Source organism: Brassica napus, unplaced genomic scaffold (genome assembly GCF_020379485.1).
Source record: "Brassica napus cultivar Da-Ae unplaced genomic scaffold, Da-Ae ScsIHWf_207;HRSCAF=365, whole genome shotgun sequence".
NCBI classification, from domain to species: domain Eukaryota; kingdom Viridiplantae; phylum Streptophyta; class Magnoliopsida; order Brassicales; family Brassicaceae; genus Brassica; species Brassica napus.
The window spans coordinates 1-27160 of record NW_026015493.1 but is presented as its reverse complement, the minus strand read 5'-3'; the positions used below and the strand labels follow the sequence as shown (position 1 = coordinate 27160).

At 34.2% G+C, this 27160-nt stretch overlaps 4 protein-coding genes and 1 pseudogene across 4 annotated transcripts; 3 read left to right on the top strand and 2 right to left on the bottom strand.

Annotated features, from left to right (window-relative positions):
- Positions 1–2274: 2274 nt before the first annotated feature.
- LOC106419844 (pentatricopeptide repeat-containing protein At1g06143-like) lies at positions 2275–4183 on the top strand. Its single transcript, XM_013860685.3, has one exon. The coding sequence runs from the start codon at positions 2404–2406 to the stop codon at positions 4111–4113; it is 1710 nt and encodes a 569-aa protein (XP_013716139.1). The 5' UTR covers positions 2275–2403; the 3' UTR covers positions 4114–4183.
- A 1261-nt stretch (positions 4184–5444) lies between these two features.
- Positions 5445–5721, top strand: LOC111209149. Its single transcript, XM_022708980.2, has one exon. It carries the CDS (start codon positions 5507–5509, stop codon positions 5717–5719), a length of 213 nt encoding a protein of 70 aa, XP_022564701.1. The 5' UTR covers positions 5445–5506; the 3' UTR covers positions 5720–5721.
- A 1856-nt stretch (positions 5722–7577) lies between these two features.
- LOC106419873 (probable hydroxyacylglutathione hydrolase 2, chloroplastic) lies at positions 7578–12561 on the top strand. The gene is made up of 8 exons (XM_013860715.3): positions 7578–7751; positions 7968–8126; positions 8203–8406; positions 8479–8602; positions 8917–9017; positions 9125–9199; positions 12044–12142; positions 12255–12561. The coding sequence occupies exons 1-8, from the start codon at positions 7698–7700 to the stop codon at positions 12405–12407; spliced, it is 969 nt and encodes a 322-aa protein (XP_013716169.1). The 5' UTR covers positions 7578–7697; the 3' UTR covers positions 12408–12561.
- Positions 12493–14257, bottom strand: LOC125599991 (delta-9 desaturase-like 1 protein). The gene is made up of 5 exons (XM_048772985.1): positions 13889–14257; positions 13662–13802; positions 13447–13587; positions 13248–13354; positions 12493–12847 (listed from the first exon to the last, which is right to left on the bottom strand). The coding sequence occupies exons 1-5, from the start codon at positions 14201–14203 to the stop codon at positions 12649–12651; spliced, it is 903 nt and encodes a 300-aa protein (XP_048628942.1). The 5' UTR covers positions 14204–14257; the 3' UTR covers positions 12493–12648.
- A 9833-nt stretch (positions 14258–24090) lies between these two features.
- Positions 24091–27138, bottom strand: LOC111208482 (annotated as a pseudogene).
- Positions 27139–27160: the final 22 nt, after the last annotated feature.

The following is a 27160-nucleotide window of genomic DNA, read 5'->3' as shown; positions in this document are numbered from 1 at the left end:
TAAAATATTATATGTATTTCTCAATTTAAAAAAAATAATATATAATATTGTATTACATTATTTAAAGAATATAAAATAAAGCTACATAACATAAATATATATATTTTTAATTTTCTTTGTGAAAATCATTATGTTGTTTGGTTGTTATACTTGATTCACATATTTGCATAGATATCTGTGATAGATGAATAACTATATTTTTATTATCAGTAAATAATATATATTTATTATATAATATAAAAAAATGAAATTATTTACTTTTTAAACAAACTTGTCTCATGTTGGGGATTCGGTTATAGACATATCATATTTGAAGGAGACATTTTTACAGTTATCAATCTTCTTAACAATCAAGAAATAAATCTGAATATCAAAACAATATCACATACGATCTGTTTGTGGAACAACTACTCTAAAGAAATTAAATTTAGGCATCAAAAAGGACTGGAAATGGATGTGCATATGTGTTATATAAGTCAGCTTTACAAAGTACTATTCATAATTCATATATCATTTATGTCCATCCTATTTTTTTTGTCTATATTTTCTTAAACATCTTGAAATAACTGATGATAATTAATAATAAATTTTTAGCTGGCAAAAAAAAAAAATTTGTCTAATTATCACTTAATTTGTCTAAGTGATTTATGTATTTCTCAATTCTAAAAAATAATATATAATATTGTATCACATTATTTAAAGAATATAAAATAAGACTACATAACATAAATATATTTTTAAATTTTCTTTATGGAAATCATTATGTTGTTTGATTGTTGTACTTGATTCACATATTTGCATAGATATCTGTGATAAATGAATTACTATATTTTTATTATCAGTAAATAATATATATTTATCATATAATATAAGAAAAATAAAATTATTTACTTTTTAAACAACCTTGTCTTATGTTGGGGACTCGGTTATAGACATATCATATTCGAAGAAGACATTTTACAGTTATCAATCTTCTTAAAAGTCAAGAAACAAATCTGAATATCAAAACAATATCTCATACGATCTCTTTGTGGAGTAACTCCTCTAAAGTAATTGAATTTAGGCATAAAAAAGAACTGAAAATAGATGTGCAGATGTGTTATCTAAGTCAGCTTTACAAAGTACTATTCATAGTTCATATATCATTTATGTCCATCCTATTTTTTTGTCAATCATTTCTTAAACATATTTTTCAAAAATCTATGCTTTTTCATATTTTTCAATGTTCTCACAATTTCAAAGAATATATTAGCTTAGTCACTTACTTATTTTTTTTTACAAAACAAAGTATCGGAGTCTTGAAAGTTGAATTGATATTATTGTAATTGTACATACGAGTTTGTGATTACATACTTAGTGATTCTTATATATGTGTTCAAGAAAGTTTCAATGGCTTAGTGGTAACTGCCCTTTATTAATGTCATTATAACCCGGGTTCGATCCTTTCATTCGCATTGTTTTTTTATTTTTTACGAAAAATAAATGAAATGACGTGGTAATTTCGCGCTCTCTGATTGGTTGATTTTTCTATCCTACGTGGACACCCTCTCCATGGCTTATATTTGCCTTTTAGTATAGTATATGATATAAGTGGAAAGTATGCAGTGATAAACAACAATAAATGAAACATCGTTAGCCGTTGGTGGCCATAAATAATTTGAAGTGGGGATACATGGTTATGACCGTATCGAATGAATCCCAGCTACGTCATATCTATATCTGGTTTAACATATAAAAAAATCAACTGATTGACTATTATTATATCTAAATTGTGCATCAAAATTAGGCAAGTAGCTAGCAATATAATTTATTAGGCTTTAACATTAGCCAATTAAAAACTCTCAAAGAGTGTTACGGTTCTTCCCCTCCAATTCGTTGTTCCAGTGAGACACAAGACAAAACAATAACATGGTGATAGCGGCTTTTTCTAAAGAAACTAGTATGATACTTTTTGTAAAACAACTAACCATATTAAAAGATGGAGTGATACGCCACATCATAATATAATCTACCAAAATGAAAAACATAAGTGAAGAGAAAGAAAATCGAGCAAATTTTTTTATTAGTAACTAATTAATCACAAAAACTCAGATAGTTTTCATCAAAATATTTTAAATTTTGAAAGTAACCATATCATAGCTTGCTTAAAGTTTTTTTTTTTTTTTTTAAGTTGTTGCACATGCAAGGCCAAAACAACAAAGTAATGCACATGATGGACTCTCTCTTTTTTAAACCCAAAGGCCTTATAATTAACAGGCAGCCACAAAACTGGACTTTCCTCTTTTAATTGATTTTTCATAAAGTCTAAACCCTCTGTCTCTCCCGGAGTGTCTTCGCTAGTTTGTCTCTATGCCTTCTTAATAAACTAAAGTCGTGTCTTTACCGACAACCTTAGATTCTTACATGAATGCTCTGACCACCGTCTCCAGCCTCCGACGTTGCTCAACTTCACTTCTCGAAAACCTCCCGATTCTGCAGCTAATCAAGCAATGCTCATCCCCCAAGCTCCTGGACTCAGCTCTAGCCGCAATGGTCAAGACCAGCCAAAACCAAGACTGTTTCTTTATGAACCAGTTCATCACTGCCTGCACTTCCTTCAACCGCATCGATCTCGCTCTCTCCTCCATGACCCAGATGCAGGAACCCAACGTATTCGTCTACAACGCGTTGATCAAAGGCTTCGTCACGTGCTCTCTCCCGATTCGATCTCTCGAACTCTACGTCCGTATGCTCAGAGACTATGTTTCTCCGTCGAGCTACACTTACTCTTCTCTCGTAAAGGCGTCTCTTTTCGATCGTGTGGTTGGTGAATCTGTTCACGCGCACATCTGGAAGTTTGGGTTTTGCTTCCATGTTCAAATTCAGACGACTCTGATCGTGTTTTACTCGGGATTGGGTAGAATTGAGGAAGCACGGAAGGTGTTCGATGAAATGCCTGAGAGAGATGAGTTTACTTGGACTACTATGGTTTCTGCTTATGTTAGAGACTTTGATATGGACTCTGCGAATGCGTTAGCTAACCGGATGTCTGAGAAGAATGTTGCCACGTGGAACTGTTTGATTGATGGGTATATGAGATTAGGTAACGTGGAAGTAGCTGAGTCATTGTTTGATCAGATGCCTGTGAAGGATATAATCACATGGACGAGTATGATCAAAGGCTACTCGTTTAACAAGAGGTATAGAGAAGCGATCTCAGTGTTCTACAAAATGACCGAGGCAGGGATTGTTCCTGATGAGGTGACTATGTCGACAGTTATATCAGCTTGCGCGCATCTAGGAGTGGTGGAGATAGGTAAAGAGGTTCATATGTACACGGTGCAGAACGGGTTTGTTCTTGATGTCTACATTGGCTCAGCATTGGTGGATATGTATTCCAAATGCGGCTGCTTGAACCGAGCGCTTCTTGTGTTCTTTAATTTGCCTGAAAAGAATCTGTTCTGTTGGAATGCAATCATCGAAGGGTTAGCGGCTCATGGTTATGCACGAGAAGCACTGAGAATGCTTGAGAAGATGGAGGTGGAGTTGATCAAACCTAACGCAGTCACTTTCGTTAGTGTTTTAACCGCTTCTACTCACGCTGGTCTTGTAGAAGAAGGGCAGAAAGTATACCGTAGCATGAGTAGTGATTACTCCATTGTCTCTAACATTGAACACTACGGATGCATGGTTGCTTTATTCAGCAAAGCTGGGTTGATTCTAGAGGCTCTAGAGCTGATTGAAAGTATGGAGTTTGAACCAAATGCTGTTATCTGGGGGGCGTTGCTTGATGGGTGCAGGCTTCACAAGAACTTAGAGATAGCTGAGATAGCGTTTAAGAAACTGATGGTTCTGGAGCCGAGGAATAGTGGGTACTATTCGCTTTTAATTAGCATGTATGCTGGAGAAAACAGGTGGAGAGATGTTGCAGAGGTGAGAGGAAGGATGAGAGGGTTGGGTATAGAAAAGTTATGTCCAGGGACAAGTTGGATCGAGTTAGGTAAACGAGTTCATGTGTTTGCTGCAGCTGATAAGTCTCACTCTGCTTCAGATGAGGTTTACTTGTTGCTTGATGAGGTATATGAACAGATGGCATTAGCTGGATACGTGCAGGAATCTGAAGGTGTATATTAGGAGTTACTAGAAGCTACTCATTGTACTTTATCACCAGATGTTCATCAAATTGATGTTTTTAGTGTAGAAACCCAGATCTTCACAGTTCACCATTCATCAGAGCCTTGGTTCCGTAGAATAGCCACCCGAGAAAAGTCAAATATATGTTAGCCGCGTAACACAAAGTCAAAGCCCAAGACATAATGACATATCAAAACAAACTAAAATTTAATAAGCTGTTTTTTTTCTCACTGTCGTAATGTATTTGTGAGTTACGAATTTCTTTGAAATTTCATATACTGATTCATGTATATTTAATGTTACATACTCACACCTACAAGTGCATGTCTTCGTTTTTCTGGTGGAGTCTATGAGAGTAAAGACTGAATCAAACTAGTGAATTGAATATTTTTCATCTATTTGAATATATTTTTCGCTTTATGAGACATTTGAAATTTCCAAGTTCATTTGCTTAGTGGTTTCGTTTTTTAGGTGATGGCATGTCATCAGAGACGGTCCGTGAAATTATTCGGCTCGAAGCCAGATGTAAAAAGTGGCCAATTATGTATTATGAGAGATCGATCCCATAACATCCGCAAACTAAAGATTCAACACTACCACTAGAGCTACTGAGTAACTTTGGTTAAATGTGGCCGCTAAATTTAATATTTATTTGCGGCTGGAAGCACCCGCTTCTTCCGCTTCCTTATAGGACCGGCTCTGCATGTCATCCTGACCTCCAAAATGGAATGTGAATCTACGTCATGAAACGTTTAAAATAGGGTTGGAAAACCAAAAAAAGTATAAAGAATCAATAGTCTGGTTGACCAACATAAAAATAATAATTAATAGTTTATTTTTATACAAAAAAAACTATTGGTTTAACCACAATTCTTAAGCTTAACCGGTTGCTCTCTTACATTTACTAGACTCGCATGGAGTAGCAAATTAAATGTCGAAAGCTAAACATTAATCAATGAGTACAATTGTACAAAGTACAAACTGGACCGGAGTCTAATTAATTAACGGTTGTAACCGGTATAGTGATTTGGCTTATCACTTATTTTTTTCATGTTTACTTGTGATATACATTGCGGTCCAAGCAGCGTGTCATCTTAACTTGTTTGATCAATTCCTATAAGTTTGGTTCAAATTTGAAAACCAAGTCTTTCCAAGTAAAAGTCAAGCCACAAGAATATCAGAAGTAAGACCAAGAGCCCCAAAGTCACACAAAGCTACCAATTTAAAAATCAACCAACAACGTAATCGAAACCTTATATATAGGTCATTATCGAACTAAAGTGATACACATCAAACAGGAGGTAAAGACATACAACAGCTTCTACTGGCAAACCAGAATTTTTTTTTTTTTATTCTTTACTTGAACACGCAAAAAAAAAAGAGAGAGATAGAAATGATGATGAAGAGGCAATTGATATTTGGAGTGATTTTGCTCGGACTCTTGGTGATTTTCTTGGCCACCACACCAGTCGAAGCGGCTAGGCCGTTACGAACCGATGGTAAGATCCAGTTCGTGCTCCAGTTGCTGCAAAGAGGTACGGTGCCACCGTCAGGTCCAAACGGTTGTACCAACGACCCAAAAGGCTCGGGAACGTGCCACGGCTGAGCCGTCACATTTTATTTATTTATTTTCTTAAGGTTAATTAACGCAATAAACACAACTATAATTTTGTGTATCGGCTCGAACTATAAACTCTGTAAGAGCTGTCAAAGCTAGCTATTCTTTTATTTGTTTATGAACTCATATGTAACTTAAAAGTTCAAAGAAAACATGTAACTTTTTAATCATTATTCTTTTATTTTAGGCATTTCTGTTTGATATTTTGATATAATTAAACCAAGATTATATTGGTGGTACGCAATATATGAAGTTCACGAAATTATTCTGAAACAAACAAAATATGATACCAGCAATGATAAATAATCAAGTGATCGGTCACCCATGGCACCTACGTCTATGTGTACATGGGAAGGTTGGTGCAACAATTTCGACCCGACCCGCAAACCGGACCCCTTTCCAGCACCTAGAATACGAACCGTATCTCAACGGGGGAGGTTGGGAACGTCCTAATGGCTTAAACGCGCTTGATGTCTAAGGAAACAACAAAAAATGTCAACTAACATAGTATGTGTCTTCATATATCTTTTTCCTACTCTTTAACTATTATTAGTCCAAAGGAAACATAAACTGATCACTTCTTTTACGTATGGGAACGTAATTTTTGTTGTAGGGCCTTTTAGTAGCTATTGTAATTTTTTTTTGGTTTTATTGTAATTCGATAGTGCCACTTACAAATAGAGAGAGTATTTTTGGCTAACATCTCATGGCTTCACTTTGGTTTTTTTCTCTTCACTATCTTTGACTTTGACTGTATATTAGCTACAAAAAGAATAATGGTGTTCAACATTTGATTCAAGCGTGTGGGGTACGTTATGTTTAATGTGAACTATGAAATGAAAAAAGATAAACTATGTTACATGTCAATGGACGCGTTTACCATATATGAAATGTACTAAATCTATTACGTCAAAGTTTTCATTTATGAATATATACTCATTTCAGGAACAGCTAAGCTGCCAAGCAACTAGATAATTATTATTTTTCATGTTTGAAAATATGCGTATAATGAACTAATTTAGTTAGTTGATCTTTCATATAAAATCTGCATGTTAAGTGAGATCTACATGCTAAAACTGAATTGGCTGGTGAACCTGTTGCCTCAATGATAGCATAATTATCCACCTGACCACTGGACCAGACCTCTCTACAGGACTAGAAAGCCGATCCGATCTTGACTCAGAACTTTGATTTAGGTCTTAAAATGTTAAGCACGGCAAACCTCATGTGTGCCTGAGCGTGTATATCGGTATACGAAACTGGAAAGTTCAAGGAAGAAACTACATGAATGTGTAAGTTACCAAAAAAACTATATGAATGTGTATTAAAAGAATTATTATATAATTCAAAGTCAGCCCTTATTTTGATTTTACAAAATTCAATACTTCTAATATAGTAGGGTGACTGGTGAGGTTCAACTTTAAATATGTCTAAGAACATTGTTTCGATCTTATTTGATTTAATCATACTCGGTATTTTACTTAATGGCTTTGGCTTTGGGGATCCATAGAATTTCAGATGACAAAAAATAACAAGTTCGTAAGAGCATTTATAATGTATAACTTTATTTTATTTTTGTAAATAAAATAATTTTATGAAAAAAAATTTATTTTATTAAATAAATCTATTATAAAATGAAAACAGAGTAAAATTAAAAAAGGTTTAATTTTGAAATAAGAAATCGAATAGGGTGGGAAATGATTAAAAATAGCATATCCAAGTATGAAAGATATATATATATACAAACAGGTTAAGTGGCTCAATATCAATTTCACAGTTGGTTCCCTGATTATTGGTTTGGTTCGGTTCGGTCTAGTTAATTTGATTTGGTTTAGTAAAAGTGGAGATTGGGTCGGTATTTGCTGTTAGAACGTTCACGAAAAATCTCACCCCTCTCTGTAGAAATCGCGCCGACTCTCTCTCTCTACACTCCATCGAGCAAAGAAAGAGTTCTCAGCTGAGAGAGATGCAAGCTATCTCGAAAGTTTCTTCTGCAGCCTATTTCTTTCGATGTTCTACGGTTTGTGTTTCTTTTCCCTCTTTAAACTCGTGCTGTATAGTTCCTCTAATCTTTGTCTCTCAGTGTCAGGATTGTAAATTTTGCTTTGGTAATTATTTTTCTAGTAGCTTCAGAGTTATGCACATAAGCTTATCACTCTAAAGCTTAGCCCTTCGCTGTTAATAAATTTTCTTGTTCATATCTTTGATTAAAACTCTGTTTTCCTCTGTTTATCAGAAGCTAACAAGTCAGCCATGTATGAGACAGCTTAGCCTCAGAAAAGGTCTTGCCTCTGGTGCGATGAAGTTGTTCTCTTCGCCTCTTAAGAGTAGATCTCTTCCCGTGTCAAGATTCTGCAGTGCCTCCAATATCTCTTCCTCATTGCAAATTGAACTGGTTTGTGTCTTGTGATACTTTTCTTGCTTATATCTCTGTGTCTGATTAAAACGTCATAATCCTTTATTGTTTGCAGGTGCCATGTCTTGCGGACAACTATGCTTATATATTACACGACGAGGATACTGGTACAGTTGGTGTGGTTGACCCTTCTGAGGCTGTTCCCGTTATGGATGCCTTGCATAAGAACGGTAGAACTCTATCATATATATTGAATACACATCACCATTATGATCACACTGGTGGGAACTTGGAATTAAAAGAAAAGTATGGTGCAAAGGTAAGCAAGTGTTTTCTACAATTTTCTTGTAAATAATTAATTGCACACTATATAACCTGGTATGTACTTTAGGTGGTAGGTTCAGCTGTAGATAGGAAACGGATTCCTGGAATTGATATAGCTCTGGAAGATGGTGATAAGTGGGAGTTTGCTGGCCATGAAGTCCATGTTATGGAAACTCCTGGCCACACAATAGGTTGGTTTACAGCAATTTACCTTGTCAGTGTTTAACTTAGTATAGTCCTGCTTTATAGTGGTTTCAAAGCTCACTTATTTTATCCGTATACCAAACTAACCGAATACCAAAACTGAACTGAATTTTATTTTGGGTTAATTCGGTAAGATTTATGTCGAACTGAACTAACCGAATACCAAACCAAATCAAATTTTATTTCAGGTTAATTCGGTAAGATTTATGTCGAACCAAATTAAACAAAAACCGAACTACCCGAACCGGCAGGCTTACTGTTTTAAGCCTTGTTCTAAAAAATTCTCATTTTTTGCTTGTAGGCCATATTAGTTTCTACTTTCCAGGGGCACGAGCAGTTTTCACTGGGGACACCTTATTTAGCTTATCGTGTGGTAAGCTCTTTGAAGGTACTCCAGAGCAGGTATGCATCATTTATAATAATCTTTCATGGTTGCATTGCCAGAGCATTGTATTTTTTTAACAGTCCTTGTGTTCTTCTTTTCAAACAATCTGGATCTTGTTCTGAAGATGCTAGCTTCGCTCCAGAGGATAGTTGCTTTGCCAGATGACACAAGCATATATTGTGGCCATGAATATACACTGGTTTGTGATCATTATATTGAGTACCATACGTTTGGAAAATCTATACTATACTAAAAGGGGGATATAAGCCTTGGAGAGGGTGTCCACATAGGATAGAAAAATCAACCAATCAGAGAACCCGAAATTGCCATGTCATCTCATTTACTTTTCGTAAAAAAATAAAAAAAACAATGCGAAGGTGAGAATCGAACCCGGGTTAGTATGATATATATATAGGACAGTTACCACTAAGCCATTGAAACATTCTTGGACACATATACAAGAACCACTAAGTATATAATCACAAACTCTTATGTACATTTACAATAATATAAATTCAACTTTCAAGACTCCGATACTTTGTTTTGTAAAAAAAAAATAAGTAAGTGACTAAGCTAATATATTCTTAGAAAGTGTGAGAACGTTGACAAATATGAAAAAGCATAGATTTTTGTTTTCGTGACAAAGTTAAGAATTTTGTAAAAGTAAGTTTAACATATAAATTTTCGTGACAAATATGAAAAAGCATAGGAAACAATTAAAATATACTTCTCTAATGTCTTAATAAAATATTATTTAAGGGTGTAATAATTAAATATATTAATTCAATAAATTTTGTAATTTATAGACAAAACAATAACACAACAAATTTTGAAACATTTGTTTAACCTATCGATTTTTTTCATGAGAATCCAACTAAACAAGATAAAAAAAATAATTAGATTTACAAATATTTAATTACCATTTTATTCAATTTTGATTAATTTCAAATTGTCATAATGTATCTTTTTGAAGTTACAAATATGAAAAAGCATAGATTTTTGTACAATTTGACAAAACAACTCAAAACATATTTTTTTCTAATGTCTTAATAAAATATTATTTAAGGATGCAATAATTAAATATATTAATTCAATAAATTTATAATTTATAGACAAAAAAATACCACAATTTTTTTAAAACATTTGTTTAACCAATCGATTTTTTTTCATGAGAATCCAACTAAACAATTAGATTTACAAATATTTAATTACCATTTTATTCAATTTTGATTCATTTCAAATTGTAATAATGTATCTTTTTGAAGTTACAAAAAAAATAATGTTCTTTCTTTATTAAACTAACATTATATATAGATTCTATATACACAAAATAAATATAATATAACAACATAAGCTTGCTTTCCCAGATTCATATGAAAACTTTTAAGTTATCCACCAAAGCAAATTAATTAAATCAATGAAATTGTTAAAATACAGCAAATTAATATATAATTATATTTTAAATTAAATTATTTAAAAAGTGTATTTTCGTTCAAACAAAATAATAAATAAGTAAAACTGATTTGATGGTAATTTTTATGATATATATATATATCAATTCTGTGAAAGAAATAGAAGTTTAATATGAAAAAAAAATCTTAAATACAAAAACCTCTAAAAAGTAACAAAAAAACTAATAAATTAAACTATGATATCACTTAAAAGCTTCTTAGACCATATTAATAAAATATTTAAGTGATAATAAGACAAATTTGATTTTTTTCCAGCAAAAATTTATTATTAATTAGCATCAGTTATTTCAAGATGTTTAAGAAATGGTGGACAAAAAAATAGGATGGACATTAATGATATATGAACTATGAATAGTACTTTGTGAAGCAGACTTAGATAAAATATCTGCATATCCATTTCCAGTCCTTTTGATGCCTAAATTCAATTTCTTCAGAGTAGTTATTCCACAAGTAGATCATATGAGATATTGTTTTGATATCTAGATTTGTTTTTCAATGTTAAGATGATTGATAACTGTAAAAATGTCTCCTTCGAATATGATATGTCTATAACCGAGTCCCCAACATGAAACAAGTTTTTTAAAAAGTAAATAATTTTATTTTTCTTATATTATATAATCAATATATATTATTTACTGATAATAAAAATATAGTTATTCTTCTATCACAAATATCTATGCAAATATGTGAATCAAGTACAACAATCAAACAACATAATGATTTTCATAAAGAAAATTAAAAAGTATATTTATGTTATGTAGTCATATTTTATATTCTTTAAATAATGTAATACAATATTATACATTATTTTTTTAGAATTGAGAAATACATATATCAGTTAGACAAATTAAGCGATAATTAAACAAATTTGATTTTTATTTTGTGAGCAAAAAGTTTATTATTAATTAGCATTACTTATTTCAAGATGTTTAAGAAATGATGGACAAAAAAATAGGATGGACATAAATGATATATGAACTATAAATAGTTTTTTTTTTAAAACTGACTTAGATAACACATATGCACATCCATTTTCAGTCTTTTTTGATGCATAAATTCAATTTCTTCAGAGCAGTTATTCCACAAAGAGATCGTATGAGATATTGTTTTGATATTCAGATTTGTTTCTTAATTGTTAAGAAGATTAGATTTGTTTCTTAATTGTTAAGAAGATTGATAAGTGTAAAATGTTTCATTCGAATATGATATGTCTATAACCGAGTCCCCAACATGAGACAAGTTTGTTAAAAAGTAAATAATTTCAATTTTCTTATATTATATAATAAATATATATTATTTACTGATAATAAAAATATAGTTATTCATCTATCACAAATATCTATGCAAATATGTGAATTAAGTACAACAATCAAACAACATAATGATTTTCACAAAGAAAAAATAAAAAATATATTTATGTTATGTAGTCTTATTTTATATTCTTTAAATAATATAATACAATATTATATATTATTTTTTAGAATTGTGAAATACATATAATATCTTATCCGCGCGTAGCGCGGTTAAAAAATCTAGTTTATCTAACATTAAATGGTTTTTTTATTTTGCAGAGTAACTCCAAGTTTGCGTTATCTGTAGAACCAACTAACGAGGTACTCCAGTCTTATGCAGCTTACATTGCAGAGCTCCGTGGCAAGAAGTTACCTACGGTAAATCTTTCTTCTCTCGTTTCAGTAATCTCACTGTCATACATGTTACTTTTGTTGCAATAGATAATAAAATAAGTCTCCGAAGTGATCACTTGTGGCTGTTTAATCTCAGATTCCAACGACGGTGAAAATGGAGAAAGCGTGCAACCCGTTTCTCCGCACTGGGAACATGGATATTCGCCGGGTTCTAGGTGTACCAGAGACTGCAGATGAAGCAGAAGCTCTGGGCGTTATAAGAAGAGCAAAGGACAATTTTAAAGCTTAAGCTAAATCATTAGATAATGTTTTGCTATGTACAGATCATGAATAGTTTGGTTTAATAATGTTTTCATTGTCCTTACAACGTGCAATGTACTTAAAAAGTTAAGTTGTTTGAATCAGACAAGTTTTACATGTTCATGAGAACTGATTGTTACCAACACAGTTTTACATAAATAAAGTCACAGAGTACATATCATCAAGAACACACAAAGTTGAAAGCGAAATAGATAGAATCAGAGATGAGATTAACGAGGGAAAGCCAACTTGCGTTTCTGAGCTTCTGATGGCAATTTGACGTCAGTGGCTAAACCGAGAGCCTGGAATAATGAAATGAGGTACCAAGTCAAGTCTACCTGATACCATTCAAGTCCATGCCTAGCTGAGGCTTCAAAGGCATGGTGGTTGTTGTGCCAGCTTTCTCCCATCGTGAATGGTCCCAGCCACCTACATCATTCGACATTCACTTAATATCATCTTCGGTGAAAGTGATATGGTGATTACGAGTGCCGTTTCAAATTATTTCTAAACCATGTTCAAAAAAGTTATTAATAGTATACTTAACGACATAATGATATAGTTTTAAAGTTATTAATTTTAAATTTATGTTTAAAGTTTATTTTGAAATTTATAAATTCTAAATTTAGAAGGATATATAAAATTTTGAATTGTACATCCTAATTTACATATATATTTTCCAAAAAAAATATTATTTTTAGATCTAGATCATGTTGGACCGCTACACTTTTCACTTGCATATTACATATGTTAAAAGACGACTCTAGGCATATATGTTTTAGTCTTTCTCTTTATGTCTCTATAAGAAACTACTAGAGCTAGTAAATACCAAATGTTACGAGATGTGTCCTTGGTGTTCCATGCTCGTGAGCCCCAGATATGGCAAGCTGAGTTGATGAGCCATGTCCCGTTGTAACCGATCGCTCCTCCAGCACCCTGTTGCAAATTAATAGTCTCACTAGATAAATGACATTTTTCTTGTTCATTTATATATGTTTTTAACATTAGTACAAGAGGACTTCTCTTACAATTCCGCAAGTTAGGTAAGGTAGACCACCCCACAAGTAGACGAGGGTCCAAAACGTCATGATGTGGAGACCAACGGTGTTTCGTAGAAACCTATAGAACCATTGCTGCTTCAAGTCCATCACGTTGTCACGTCCTCCACACTGTTTACATTAATTTGCATGGTTACAACATGTACGTAGTTCAAGAATGGTTAGGTTTGGTAGAGATATTATACCTTTTCTCTGATGTAATTGGTGTCGAATATCCAGAAGACATGACTGAACCAGAATCCTTCCATAGGGCTATGTGGGTCACGGTCCGAATCTGTGAACTGATGATGGAACCTATGTGTGCTCACCCAATCTATTGGATGACCCTGTCCAAAAAGATTATGAAAAATAACTGAGTATATATACATGCATTTGTGGTTTCATGCTTATTTTAGGTTAAAATGATATTTACCTGAAGCGCGAAAAGGGCAAAATAAGCAAATGAATATTCAAGCCATTTAGGTAGCTTAAAGCTCCGATGAGCCAAGTTTCTATGGTACGAGAACGTAATGCAGAGGGAAGTCAGAAAAGCGAGAATAACACCGAATAGGAGAGCTTCCCATTTGAAGTAAAAAGGAGCCAAGAGACACAAGAAATGCACGGTCCCAACAGAGGAGGCTCTCATTACATCGATTTTTGTCCATTTCCTAAAGAAATACGCTCTTCTTTTCTTTCCCACAACTTTTCGGCTAGAGCCAGAGACATCCTCCTTGGTTGCGTCACCCATTAAGAACTAATGGGTTTGTGTTTTGAGATAGTATTAGTTATATGATTTAGCAAATGTTTGATTGTATATATATATATATGGGAGTATGCTGGTGCATTAAGGCTTAATGCTATGCATTTGAGTAATCACCACTACTTAACAACGAGATAATACACTTGTACACTCTACCTCGTATGTGCCTATTGGCTCCAAATGAGAATGTAGTTAGGAGAGAAATAAATTCATTTGGTTGGCCAGTTTTCTTCATTTCAAATATTCATTGTCTTGCGTATCGATCCCGATTGATTGATTAGTCCGAGAATTACGAGCAAAGCATATTAGGCACATGTACAATCATGAACATTTGTAACTTATATGAATACTTTACGAATGCTTTTACGTCATAAATTTAAAAACGCAATTTGATACCTTCTAAATGTTTAAAGTATCCAAATTTGGAAAACTTTTCTTCTGCTAATGTCTCGAATATTTAATCAGTGTGAAGCGTCCATAGTTTAAACTTTTTTCCTCTATGTTTATTTGTGATATAGTGTCTATTAACTATCTTAGATTATATGATTACAGTGTAATATATTTATATAACCAACTAGGATAAGACCCGCGCCTTGCGCGGGATTAAGTTATTATTTTTATTATATTTTGGAGAATGAAACAATAGTTTGGCTTCATTTGGATTACGGGTGTTCAATCCGGATATCGGGTTGGTTTCGGTTCGGTTCGGTTTTTTCGGTATTTGGTTAGTAAAATATAACTACTATTCTAAATCCATATTTATTTTGACTTTAGTCTTTCACATACTTTTGAAAGATTTCAACTGGACGACTAAATTGATCAGCCAATCTTGTTGCTTTAAATCATTAGTGTTTATATATATATATATATATATATATATATATATTATTTAGTTTGAATATTTATTAAATAAAAATTCATATGCGTTATATTTTATGATCATTTGTAACTTATTATAACAAAAAAATAATCTATTGATCACAAAATTTTCAGAGTGGGAATATTCAAATTTCTAATAATATATAGACGTTTTGAAAAATTCAAATATAACATATAAGAAAAAATATAAATATTTTTTTATATATTTAATGTGATTTTTTAATATCTTTCAATAATATAAAATTAAAAAAAAAGAACTAAGATACCAAAATTGTTATCAAATATTTATTATTCATAATAATTAATTTTCATATATACGTTAATCATATTAGGTAATTTCGTAGCTTCTAATTAAGGAAAGTGCAAAAAAAAGTTTGGTAGATTATTTATCAATTCGATAGTTAGTTTAATAAAAAATATAATGTAAGTCAAGATGGACCAACCTATTTTTCTAAGAATAGTATATTTTATATAGTCATTTATTAAATGAGAATTTATAATCATACAGTTCTATGATCATTCATATCATTTTATAACTGAATATTTAAATCATCGATAACAAAATTTTCAATGTGAAATCTTTAATAAGTTTATAATTTATAAATGTTTTTGAAAATTCATTGAAAGTTTTAATATTAAAATATTTATGTAATCTTATGGTATATAGTATAATCTATATATATATATATATGTTTTATTATTAAATGATATTTTTTACTCATATGGTTTTAAAATAATGTGTATCTTCTTATAATATTAAATAAAAGTTCATATTAATAGAATTTTATGATCATTTGTAACTTATTATGACAAAAAAATAATCTATTGATCACAAAATTTTCAGAGTGGGGATCTTCAAATTTCTAATAATTTATAGACGTTTTGAAAAATTCAAAATATAACATATAAGAAAAATTTTAAATGTTTTTATTATATATTTAATGTGATTTTTAAATATATTTTAATAATATAAAATTAAAAAAAGAACTAAGATACAAAAATTGTTATCAAATATTTATTATTCATTATAATTAATTTTCACATATACGTTAATCATATTAGGTAATTTCGTAGCTTTTATTTAAGAAAGTGCAAAACATTTTTTGGTACGTTATTTTTCAATTCGATAGTTAGTTTAATAAAAAGTGTAATATAAGTTAAGATGGACCAACCTATTTTTCTAGGAATAGTATAATTATTTATTAAATAAGAATTTATAATCATACGGTTCAATGATCGTTCATATCGTTTTATAACAAAATATTTAAATCATCGATAACAAAATTTTCAATCTGAAATCTTTAATAAGTTTATAATTTATAAATGTTCTTGAAAATTCATTGAAAGTTTTAATATTAAAATATTTATGTAATCTTATGGTATATAGTGTTTATATATATATATATATATATATATATAATATTTATTTATTTATTATTAAACGATTTTTACTCATATGGTTTTAAAATCATGTGTATCTTCTTATAATAAAAATGTTAAACCGTTGATCATTAATTTTTAACATAATAATTTTAATAGTTTTAGTCATTTATTGTCGTTTTTAAAAATTCAAAATATAACATATACGAAAAAATCTAAATTTTATTTTTATAGCTAATTTGATTGTTTAATTTATTTTAATAATATAAAATTAAACAAAAAATGATGGAGGAGATATACATTGTTATCAAATCTTTATTATTAAAATCATTAATTGTCATATATATATTAGTCATTTATGGTAATTCCGTAGGTTTTATTTAAGGAAAGAAAATATCATATCATATCATTATATCATATAGTTTGACCAACTTATGTATCTAACAACATATAAAAATCGAATGTGGACATACTTATTTTTCAATTGAATGTAATTGACTACCTAATTGAGTGCCACCTATGCATTGGGGCCTCTTTTAATTAATACAAAATTGAGGTTACATCTTTTCAAATGTTCCTCAATTAATATATAAGGGATACGAATTTAATTTAGTAAGAATAAAATATTATATAAATACAAATACGAAAGTATTTGCATGTTAATATTTTGTGTATTGTATTTTTCTGATATGACATATCACGCTTTAAAATTCTTTACAGAGAATTCACTTTTTTTTTTTTTTTTGTAACACATTCATTCATTCATTCAAACTTTAAAGACCCCTAAGGGTTGAGTTCAATACAACAGTTTCAAGGCGCAAAGCTTTCTTAGCCAAAGCATCGGCAGCTTTGTTTTTCTCCCGTGGGATCCACCTGAATTGAATCAGCTCAAACTCTGAGATTAAGGCAACAATGTCGGAAATAATGCCATAGAGTTCTGGACTTGGTTTCCTTGAGGTAATTGCTTTGACAAGCAGACCGGAGTCAGTTTCACATCGGAGGCGTTGGATCCCCAACTCTCGACATTTCTGGACTGCTTCGCGCATGGCTAGTGCCTCCGCTACCAGAGGAGACGCCACGTAGTAGCAGTGTGCACCAAATTCTGAACGCTCTGAGTTCTTGTGGACGGTCCATCCAAGGCCTGCGAGTCCTGTATCTGCTCCCCATGCTGCATCTGTTTGTAAGCAGTGGCAGTTCTCAACTGTTGTCTCCACTCTAGGGTTTCTTCGGGGGTTGTTGACAGTTGGTTCCTGTGCATTTAGCCATTCTCTCGAAGCAGCTACAGCCCGGGTGATGACATCTTCTGGTGAGGCCATTTTCTTGTTGAAAAGGAGGTTATTGCGCGCGATCCACAAGGACCAGAGAAGCCAAGGGGTAAGTACAGCAGACGTGAGACCAATTGGGGGAAGGCAGTTCAGCCTTAGCAGGTTCGGCCAATCCACAGGAAAGTCTATCAATCCGCTACCCTCAACGTTTGGGGTGATGGGCGCTAGTGCCCATACCCTTTGAGTGAACTCACATTGAAAGAGTAGATGATGGATAGATTCAGTGAGACCGCATCGCACGCATTTTGGATCACCGGCTATATTCCTCGAGATTAATCTTTCTCCCACTGGTAATGCTCCTTGGAAAACCTTCCACAGAAACAGTTTGATCTTAGGGGCAACTTCCAGTCCCCAAATCCCTTTATTCCAGTCGAACTCCGCCTGGTGGTGCTGTTCTTCGTGTTGTCGCATCATTTCATACGCTGTCCAGTAGCCAGACTTGGTAGTGTAGTCACCCGTTGCGTTTTTGAGCCAGCTAAGTTTATCAGCCGCTCCTGTTTTGCTCAGTTTTATTCTGAGGATAGTATCTTCATACTGAGGGATGGTGGCTTGGATCTTTGCTCTGTCCCAGTCATGTTGGATAGGGTCAATCAGGTCCGCAACCTTTAGATGAACTAGGAGTTCGGGAGCCGGTCCAATCGGACGCAGTTGGTTTGCGTTATCCAACCAGGGGTCGTTCCATACTTCTATATCCTCACCCGTACCCACCGTCCAGCCAGTGTTTGCTGCGAGAAGGTCCCGTCCTATCATAATTCCACGCCACCCATGGGATGCGTTGGCCCTTGTCTCAACTTCCATGAACCTCTCGTTGGCGCAATACTTGCCAAGAAGTACTTTGCACATCAGGCTTTCCGGGTGGTTTAAGACTCGCCAGCTTAACTTAGCAAGAAAGGCATCGTTGTAGCATTGTACATCGCGGAAACCTAATCCTCCTTCCGAAGCATGTTTTGTCATTGTTGACCATGCGACCCAAGCCATTTTCCGTGTCCCGTCATTGCTGTCCCACCAGAAGCGCGTAAATGCGGATTGTATTCTATTGCAAAGAGAGACAGGAAGCTTGAAGCAAGTCATCGAGTGGGAGGGGATTGGCGTTAGGACGCTTTTCAGCATGGTGAGTTTCCCGGCTGTAGAGAGGAATCTATTTGACCAGCTCTTCGCTTTCTGTTTTATTCTCTCCACAATCGCAGTGAAGAGATCTTTTTTCCGTCTACCGAAGTGTTCGGGCAAGCCAAGGTATTTGCCAATACCTCCCTCTTTCTGAATCTGCAGCACGTCTTTGATGGCTGTCTTTAAAGGTCCCGGCGCTTTGGAAGAGAAGGTGACAGTCGACTTGTTTGGGTTGATTGTCTGACCCGACGCTAACTCGTATTGTTTCAGGATAGAAACCAGAGCCGAGCTGCTGTCCTTGTCCGCTTTAATGAAGAACATAGTGTCATCGGCAAAGAGGAGGTGGTAACCTGAGGGCAGCCCCTGGCTACTCTGATCCCCTCCATGCTGTCGTCCGCTTGCGCATTGTTACACAGCCCCGAGAGCACTTCACTACACAAGATGAATATGTATGGTGATAGTGGGTCTCCTTGTCGGATTCCCCTGCTCGGTTTAACTCTTCCTCTAGGCGAGCCGTTGATGAGGAAGGCGTAGGTAACAGATGTGATGCAAGCCATGATCAGGTCGACCCATTTTGCGTGGAATCCCAGCCGCAATAATACTCTCCGAATGAATCCCCATTCGAGTCTGTCATAAGCTTTGCTCATGTCAGTTTTCACCGCCATTGAGACTCTCTGTTTTGCTTTGGACGTCTTTAAGTAGTGGAGGACTTCATGTGTAATGAGGACGTTATCCGAAATCGCTCTCCCAGGGACGAATGCGGACTGGTTTTCAGAGATGACCTGAGCTAGCAGTGGTTGCATACGCTTTGTCAAGATCTTGGAGAAGATCTTGTAGTAAACGTTGCACAAGGCTATGGGCCTGTAGTCCGAGACGGCTTTCGGATTCTGGATCTTTGGGATTAGTCGGACAAAGGTTTCATTGATCTTCTCGGGTAGAAAGCCAGTTTCGAAGAATTTCTGCACCTCCAGCACTATGTCCACTCCAATAGAATCCCAGTTCGAATGGAAAAAGCTCGCAGAGAAACCGTCCGGGCCGGGCGCTTTGTCGGCGTGAACTGAGAAGATAGCGTCTTTGATCTCTGTTGCGCTGGGGATGGAGACAAGTCGCTCATTGTCCTCCGCTGTAATCTTGGGTGTTAGGGCCCTTTCTACTATATCCAAGTCGTCTCTACCAGCGCTGGTGAACAGGTCCTTGAAGTAGTTTATTATCACTGTGGAGATCTGCCCCTCCTTATAGACCATATTCCCCTCGGCGTCTTCGATTACTGAGAAGGAGTTTGCCCGCTTTCTATTTTTTGTGGCTGCATGAAAATACCCAGAGTTGCGATCCCCAAGTCTGAGCCAGAGTAGGCGGCTCCGTTGTTTCCAATACGCTTCCTCATCCGCGTAAGCTTTCTTCAAATCTTCAGAGATTTTTCGGATCAGCGCAAGATCATTAGCTGTGCTTGAAAGGGCCTCTTCTAACTCCATCTTCTTTTCTACTATTTTTTCTCTGCTGTTGAGATGCTTATTCTTGTGCCATATGGAGATTGCACTTCGAACCCGAGCTATACGATGGCTGATTGGTTTGTTGGCTTCTTCTTTCCACGCATCTACTATAAGTTGGGTGGCTTCAGGGTTATCTTTTAAACGCCTATCGTATCTAAAAAGCCCCTTCCCTTTTTTCTTTCCTGGTTCAAATACAGACAGCAGTGGTCTATGATCAGAGCCTTCGTACGCCATATACATGCTTCTTGCTGTTGGATATATTTCCGCCCATTTGGAGTTTGCAGCGGCTCTGTCTAGCCTGCAGCGTACATAGTGGATTCCTCTCTGTCCGCGCCATGACAGGGAGTCACCCGAGTATTGTAGATCATAGAGGTCGTTCTCGGCATAGAAAGTACGCATGTCGCTAAAAGATCCTTCAGCTCTGGTCGGGCCACCTTCTTTGTCTTCCCTGCTGAGTAAGTCATTGAAGTCGCCAGTGATAAACCATGGGGCATCACGTGATTCAGCAAGTGTCGTGAGATGGTTCCATAACAAACGACGTTTCTGCGAGTCTGAGTCTCCATAAATGAAAGAGGCAAAGAAAACTTTTCCTTCATAAGTAATGCAAGTGTCTACAAGATTGGGTGTTGCATCTAACACCTCAAGGGTTATCTTTTCCTTCCAAAATAAACCCAATCCTCCAGCTCCATGCCCGGCTGGTGGTATAATATAGTGGAATTCGTAGCCTGAGTGCTTGAATTTGTCTAAGACGACCTCAGTGGGATTTTTTGACTCCATCAAGAAGAAGATGTCCGGTGAAATGGTTTTACTGATTTCCCGGATTCTCTGGCCTGTCAAGGGATTCCCCAACCCTTGACAGTTCCATATCATAATTTTTAAGGACCGGGAAGTGACGGATTCTGAAAATCCGTCTTCCTTCTCTTTGATGTAGCCGGTATGAGCTTGCACAGCGGTTGGTTCTCGGAGTTGCTTGTGCTTGAGTTTTCCCTCGTGTTTGCTCTAGGTGCACCAGCACCGGTTTTGTTTTGAGATCTTCTTCTTCTTGGTGACTCTGTTTCTTTGCTTGTCTGAATTTTTCGCCGGCAGAGTGGTGGTTTAGTTACTTGTACCTTACGCTTGCGTAGGCTTGTGCCAATTAAAGGAGCAGGACTCCCCGCGACCTTCCTTGTGCCTGGGGGTCTCCCTAGTCGCTTTTTCATCGCAGGCTCAGGTGAAGGACCAGGAGCAGGTCCCAGACGAAGTTTAGCAGATGGAGGGGGGCCTATTCACTTAATCATCAGTTTCTTTAATATAGCCTTTCCATGCATACTTTCTTGTGTAGTTTTCACTATCTATTTCTTTATATATAGAGCGTTAAGGTTTCATTTTCGAACTTTTGGATACTAGAGTTGTGGGCTAGCGCAATAAAAATAGTTTCGAGCTTCATTTTTGGTTTGTTTGGAGTTTGAGACAATTTCTAAAGGTTTATTCTGTTTTTTTTTTTTAAAATAGAATAACTCTATAATAGAGTTGGATGTTGCTCCAATGGTACTCTATTTTAGAGTGAAAAATTGAGTGATGAACAAAAACTAAAAAAATTACTCTATATATAGAGTAAAAAATAGGCTTACACCATTATAGAGTAAAATATAGAGTACAAGCATTTTTACTCTAAATTCAAATTTAGAAGGAAAATTAGAGTAGAGTTGGAAATATCCAAGGAAGAAATCAATGGACTATATCTTAGGTTTGGCTCATAGACGTTTATTTTCAATATTGTTTGGTAATGTAATTAACCCTGTACATGTTTTGCCAACTAAAGCTTCTCACATCATAGTTTGTAACTTTTTCGTTACAAAGTAACTCTAGTACGTACATAGCCTTCTTCATGACGGTAGCAACCATTTTTCTGCCTGCTTTTGTTCAATCCGCTTCTTTCGTTTTCTTTTTGCTTTTTTTGGTCAAATGTTTTCTTGTTGCTTAATTCTAATTTTCTTGCATGTTTTCCTGAAAAACAATCTAACAACGACAGTATTATATGTTTATAAATAAGCCAATGATAAATCTAGTGGCTTACAATACTGACATTGCTTTGTCACGATGTGGTTTGCAAACTTCATTACGCATACTAAAATTTCGCTCATACGAAAACGGACGTAAATTAATTGAGTAGGGTTGGTTTCAGACTTTCAGTACCATACACGGGATGACAACAAAACACCGCGCATAGTATACAATAGTATTACAAGTGTTACGTTAACCAAAATTAAAGCTTGAGGCATCTTTCATTATAATCTATCTAAAGCCAATATAGAAATCCCATCTCTTTGTAACTTGAAAGCAACTGAAGAATTTGTACATACCAAATGAAATGTCATTAGTATATGTATTCTTGATGAATCATTATTGAGCAAAGATACGTATTTACATACCAAACGTTACAAGAAGTGTCATTGGTCTTCCAGGTTCGGCTTCCCCAAATATGACAAAGAGAGTTGATGCACAAGTCACATGATGCTCCATTGCTACCCCCAATACCCTACATATACGCCAACATTACAACTATTTGTCATTTTTATTAATACTTGTAATAATAGACAAACGCATTCCCCAAGTAAGAAGACAAACGCATTCTTGTAGGTATATATATCTTCAAGATATTCTTTTGGAAAGTAATGAACATATAAAGCAGAAAGAAAAAACAAAGAGTTAAATATCATCATCCCCAAGTAAGAAGACAAACCACCAAAGTAATAGAGGAGGAAACCAAATGCTAGAATGTGGTAAAGAACCGTTCTTTGAAGGAATCTATAATACCATTGCCTCTTTAAGTATTCCACATTTGTCCTTCTCCCACACTGTGCCATTACAATATGATATTGAGCTTTGATTGTGATTAAAGTAAACTAATCTTCTTAATTACACCCAATAGTTAATTGCCTTTTCTACAAGATAACCGGTAAATAGCCATATATGGCTGAACCAAAACCCTTCTTTAGGACTATGTGGGTCCCTATCAGCGGCGTGCCATCGAAAAAGGCACTCGCCTCGGACTTCCGATTAATATGATTTTTTTAGGACTCCAAATTTAAATAATTTTAATATAGTGGTTTAGATTTATTTAAAAGAAAAACAATTCGAGAGATTTGACTAACTCACTTTCTGAATCAATTTATTTTTCTTATATGACATAATATAGTATATTTACTTAATAAATTTATTTTTTTACAGTGTTAGAGTTGTGTATTTGATGAATATGATATATTGTATTAGAAAATTATTTCATTATAATTATAAAATAAGATTATTTTAAAAATTTCTCTTAGGCCCCCAAAATCTTTAGCACGGCACTGGTCCCTATCAGAGTCTGTAAACTGGTGATGGTATCGATGTGTGCTTACCCGATCAATTGGATCTCCCAGTTACAAAAAAAAAAAAGTTCCTGGTTTAAGATAGAATTGAAAGGTACTAAGAATCGAAGGATTTTAGGTTGTTAAAAATTCATATAAATATCTAGCTAGACAAAATAGCTAAAATACCATAAATAATATTCTGATAAATATTAATCTAAAAGGGTGTACAGATCGACATGTTCTTGCAGCGTGCAATGTAAGTTAATTTGTTTGAATCAGACTAGTTTTACATGTTCATGAGAACTGATTGTTAAAAAAAAGAACGAGTAATGAATATATGTAATGAAGACAACAGTGTTGAAAGTGAAATATATAGGTTTAGAGTTGAGATTAACGAGCGAAAGCCAGCTTCCGTTTCTGAGCTTCTGATGGCAATTTGACGTCAGTGGCTAAACCGAGAGCCTGGAAGAACGAAATGAGGTACCAACTTAAGTCTACCTGATACCATTCCAGTCCATACCTAGCCGAGGTTTCAAAGGCATGGTGGTTGTTGTGCCAGCTTTCTCCCATTGTGAATGGTCCCAGCCACCTACACCATTCCACAAGTATTACTCAATATCATTTTCGGTTAAGGTGTTATGGATTGATTATGTCTCTAAAAAAACTACTAGAGATAATATATACCAAATGTTACGAGATGTGTCCTTGGTGTTCCAGGCTCGTGAGCCCCAAATATGGCAAGCCGAGTTTACGATCCCAGTCCCATGATAAGTGATTGTTCCTCCAACACCCTGTTGCAAATTAGTTTCACTAGATAGATGAGAATTTTCTTGTTCGTTTATATATGTTTTAACATTAATACAATAAAACTTTCTTACCACGCCGCAAGTTAGGTAAGGTAGGCCACCCCACAAATAGACGAGGGTCCAAAACGTCATGATGTGGAGACAAATTGTGTTTCGTAGAAACCTATAGAACCATTGCTGTTTCAAGTCCATCACGTTGTCACGTCCTCCACACTGTTTACATTAATTTGCATGGTTGCAACATGTACGTACGTTAGCCATTGTTTTATCATAAGAATCTTGGTTGTTAAAGCCTTTTTCAAAAAAAAAAATATTGGTGTTAGAGACGTTGCCGGTCCGAGGTCTCGTGGCTACTAAGACCATCTCCATCCCAACTCTATAATTTACTGTAAAATGAAGTGGAAAATAGAGTAATGAAAAACAAAAAAAAGTGATTACTCTATAAATAGAGTGATTTTTATTGTTTGTTCATATTCCATTTTTTACTCCATATTTGGAATAAATTATAGAGTGGAGATGGAGATGCCCTAAAGCACACTATAAAAATATGCCCTCTAATAACAACAATTTTTTTGAAAAAAAAAACTTTTAAAATCAAGCTAAACAAAAAGCCAAAATTGTTTTCACAATGCTGCAATTTCAACAGAAAAACGTAATAGATTAATCTACTACACTGTTAAAATTATGATTCTAAAATATTCATCTCCATTGAACAGGTTACCAGAGAATACCATTGGTTTCATATTACATCAATTTCTTTTGTATCAACTTAGCTGATTTCTTATTTTGTTTACAGCATCACTTTCTAGAAATGCATGAAATTTATAATAGCTTTATTTTATTAAAGTGAAAAAAACAGAACAATACATAACTGATAAATATAACACAAGACAATGGTCGCTTTAAAATCTGTTTAATTTGTAAAATTACGGAATTTTCAATTGTCTAAGAGTATTAGAACCAAACAATTATTTTCATGGGTGTTCTTATTTTAAATATATAGATAAAAATAATTGGGAGAAAAATAGGATAATAAAAGTGGAAAGTTGAATCATCTATGGTAAATAGCATTGATTTGAAAAGATAATTAGAGGGTTTTGGTTTTTAGTTGATTTTTATTTTTTATTATTATTATTTTGTTCAATTTGATTTTTATTTTATAATTTGTAAACGAAAAGAACAAAAGTCTGATTCCTTTTACTTCTTTTTTTTATATGTCAACTGATGTGTTTGCACAAACATGGCTTGTAGCAGAATCTTTCAGTTATCGCAAACTCATACTTGCATCCGTGAAGAATATTTAAAAGAAGTAAAGAACTCAAGCCACTTGACCAAGAGAGTTAACATTTATATAACTTTGGCGCCTAAAACCTAGTTTTATGGGATTTAGTCCAATGCGACCCAGGGTAAAGATATTATAACGTTGTGTTACCTTTTCTCTGATATAACTGCTGTCAAATATCCAGAAGACATGGCTGAACCAGAAACCTTCAATGGGGCTATGTGGGTCACGGTCCGAATCTGTGAACTGGTGATGGAACCTATGCAGTGCCGGTCCGGACTTGTCCGGTGCCTAAAGCGAACAATAAAATATTACCCTTTAACTACAGTTAAAATTTTATTATATTTTAAAATATAATCAAAATAGTCTCAGATATTAAAAATTTAAATAAATGATTACAAAAGATCTAAAGATATTTGTAACTCATCTTGTCTGTTTTTTTTTTAATATCTTTTAAGTTCACTTAGTTAATTTCTAATACTAACTTTAATAGAGTTTATACAAATACAAAGAAAAATGAACAAAATATATAGTATATTGATAAAGCAAAACATATAAGTACGATAACATCAACTTCACAACTTTATTGTTTTCATAGATTTTTGCAAAATATTAAATGTCTAGGATAGTTTTAAATTTTCTGAATTTCATGATTTCTAACAATATTACAAAAACTTACAAAAAAATACAGAAGAGACATACATGCATGCATAATAATAAGTTAGGATTGCTGAAACGTGTAACCAAATTTCCGTATTCATGATTGAAAAAATCTTTAGTAGATGCAATTATCAGAAAAGAAAAAATTAGGAAAATCAAAATAAATGCAGTGGGCCTCGAACCTCGCCATGAAGGACAACACTAGAAGTTGAAGACCACTAGACTAACATGAACTTCAGCAAATTTGGCGCCCCTCTATACTTATTATTATGGCGCCAAAGCCCTAACTTCATGGGCTTAGCCAAGGCCGGCCCTGAACCTATGTGTGCTCACCCCAATCTATTGGATGACCCTTTCCAAAAGACAAATGAATAGATGAGTATACAGTTACAAAAAAAGGTGAGTATACATGTGTGTCTCATGTTTGTTTTCAGTTTAAATGATATTTACCTGAAGCGCGAAAAGGGCAGAAAAGCAAATGAATATTCAAGCCATTTAGGTAGCTTAAAGCTCCGATGAGCCAAGTTCTATGGTACGAGAACGTAATGCTGAGGGCAGACATCATAGCGAGAATAACACCCAATAGGAGAGCTTCCCATTTGAGTTTAAAAGGAGCCACGATACACAACAAATGCCACTGTCCCAACAGAGGAGGCTTTCATTACATAGATCCATGGCCATTTC

Bases quoted from the DNA above. Each gene is read 5' to 3' on its own strand.
- LOC106419873 (XM_013860715.3), top strand. From the start codon at position 7,698: ATGCAAGCTATCTCGAAAGTTTCTTCTGCAGCCTATTTCTTTCGATGT. The intron at 8,603-8,916 runs GTTGGTTTACAG...TTTTGCTTGTAG, and splicing joins AACTCCTGGCCACACAATAG to GCCATATTAGTTTCTACTTT. The intron at 9,018-9,124 runs GTATGCATCATT...CTTGTTCTGAAG, and splicing joins TTGAAGGTACTCCAGAGCAG to ATGCTAGCTTCGCTCCAGAG.
- LOC106419844 (XM_013860685.3), top strand. From the start codon at position 2,404: ATGAATGCTCTGACCACCGTCTCCAGCCTCCGACGTTGCTCAACTTCA.
- LOC125599991 (XM_048772985.1), bottom strand. From the start codon at position 14,203: ATGGGTGACGCAACCAAGGAGGATGTCTCTGGCTCTAGCCGAAAAGTT. The intron at 13,588-13,661 runs GTATAATATCTC...TAATGTAAACAG, and splicing joins CCAATTACATCAGAGAAAAG to TGTGGAGGACGTGACAACGT. The intron at 12,848-13,247 runs GTATTTACTAGC...CGAATGATGTAG, and splicing joins GACACATCTCGTAACATTTG to GTGGCTGGGACCATTCACGA.
- LOC111209149 (XM_022708980.2), top strand. From the start codon at position 5,507: ATGATGATGAAGAGGCAATTGATATTTGGAGTGATTTTGCTCGGACTC.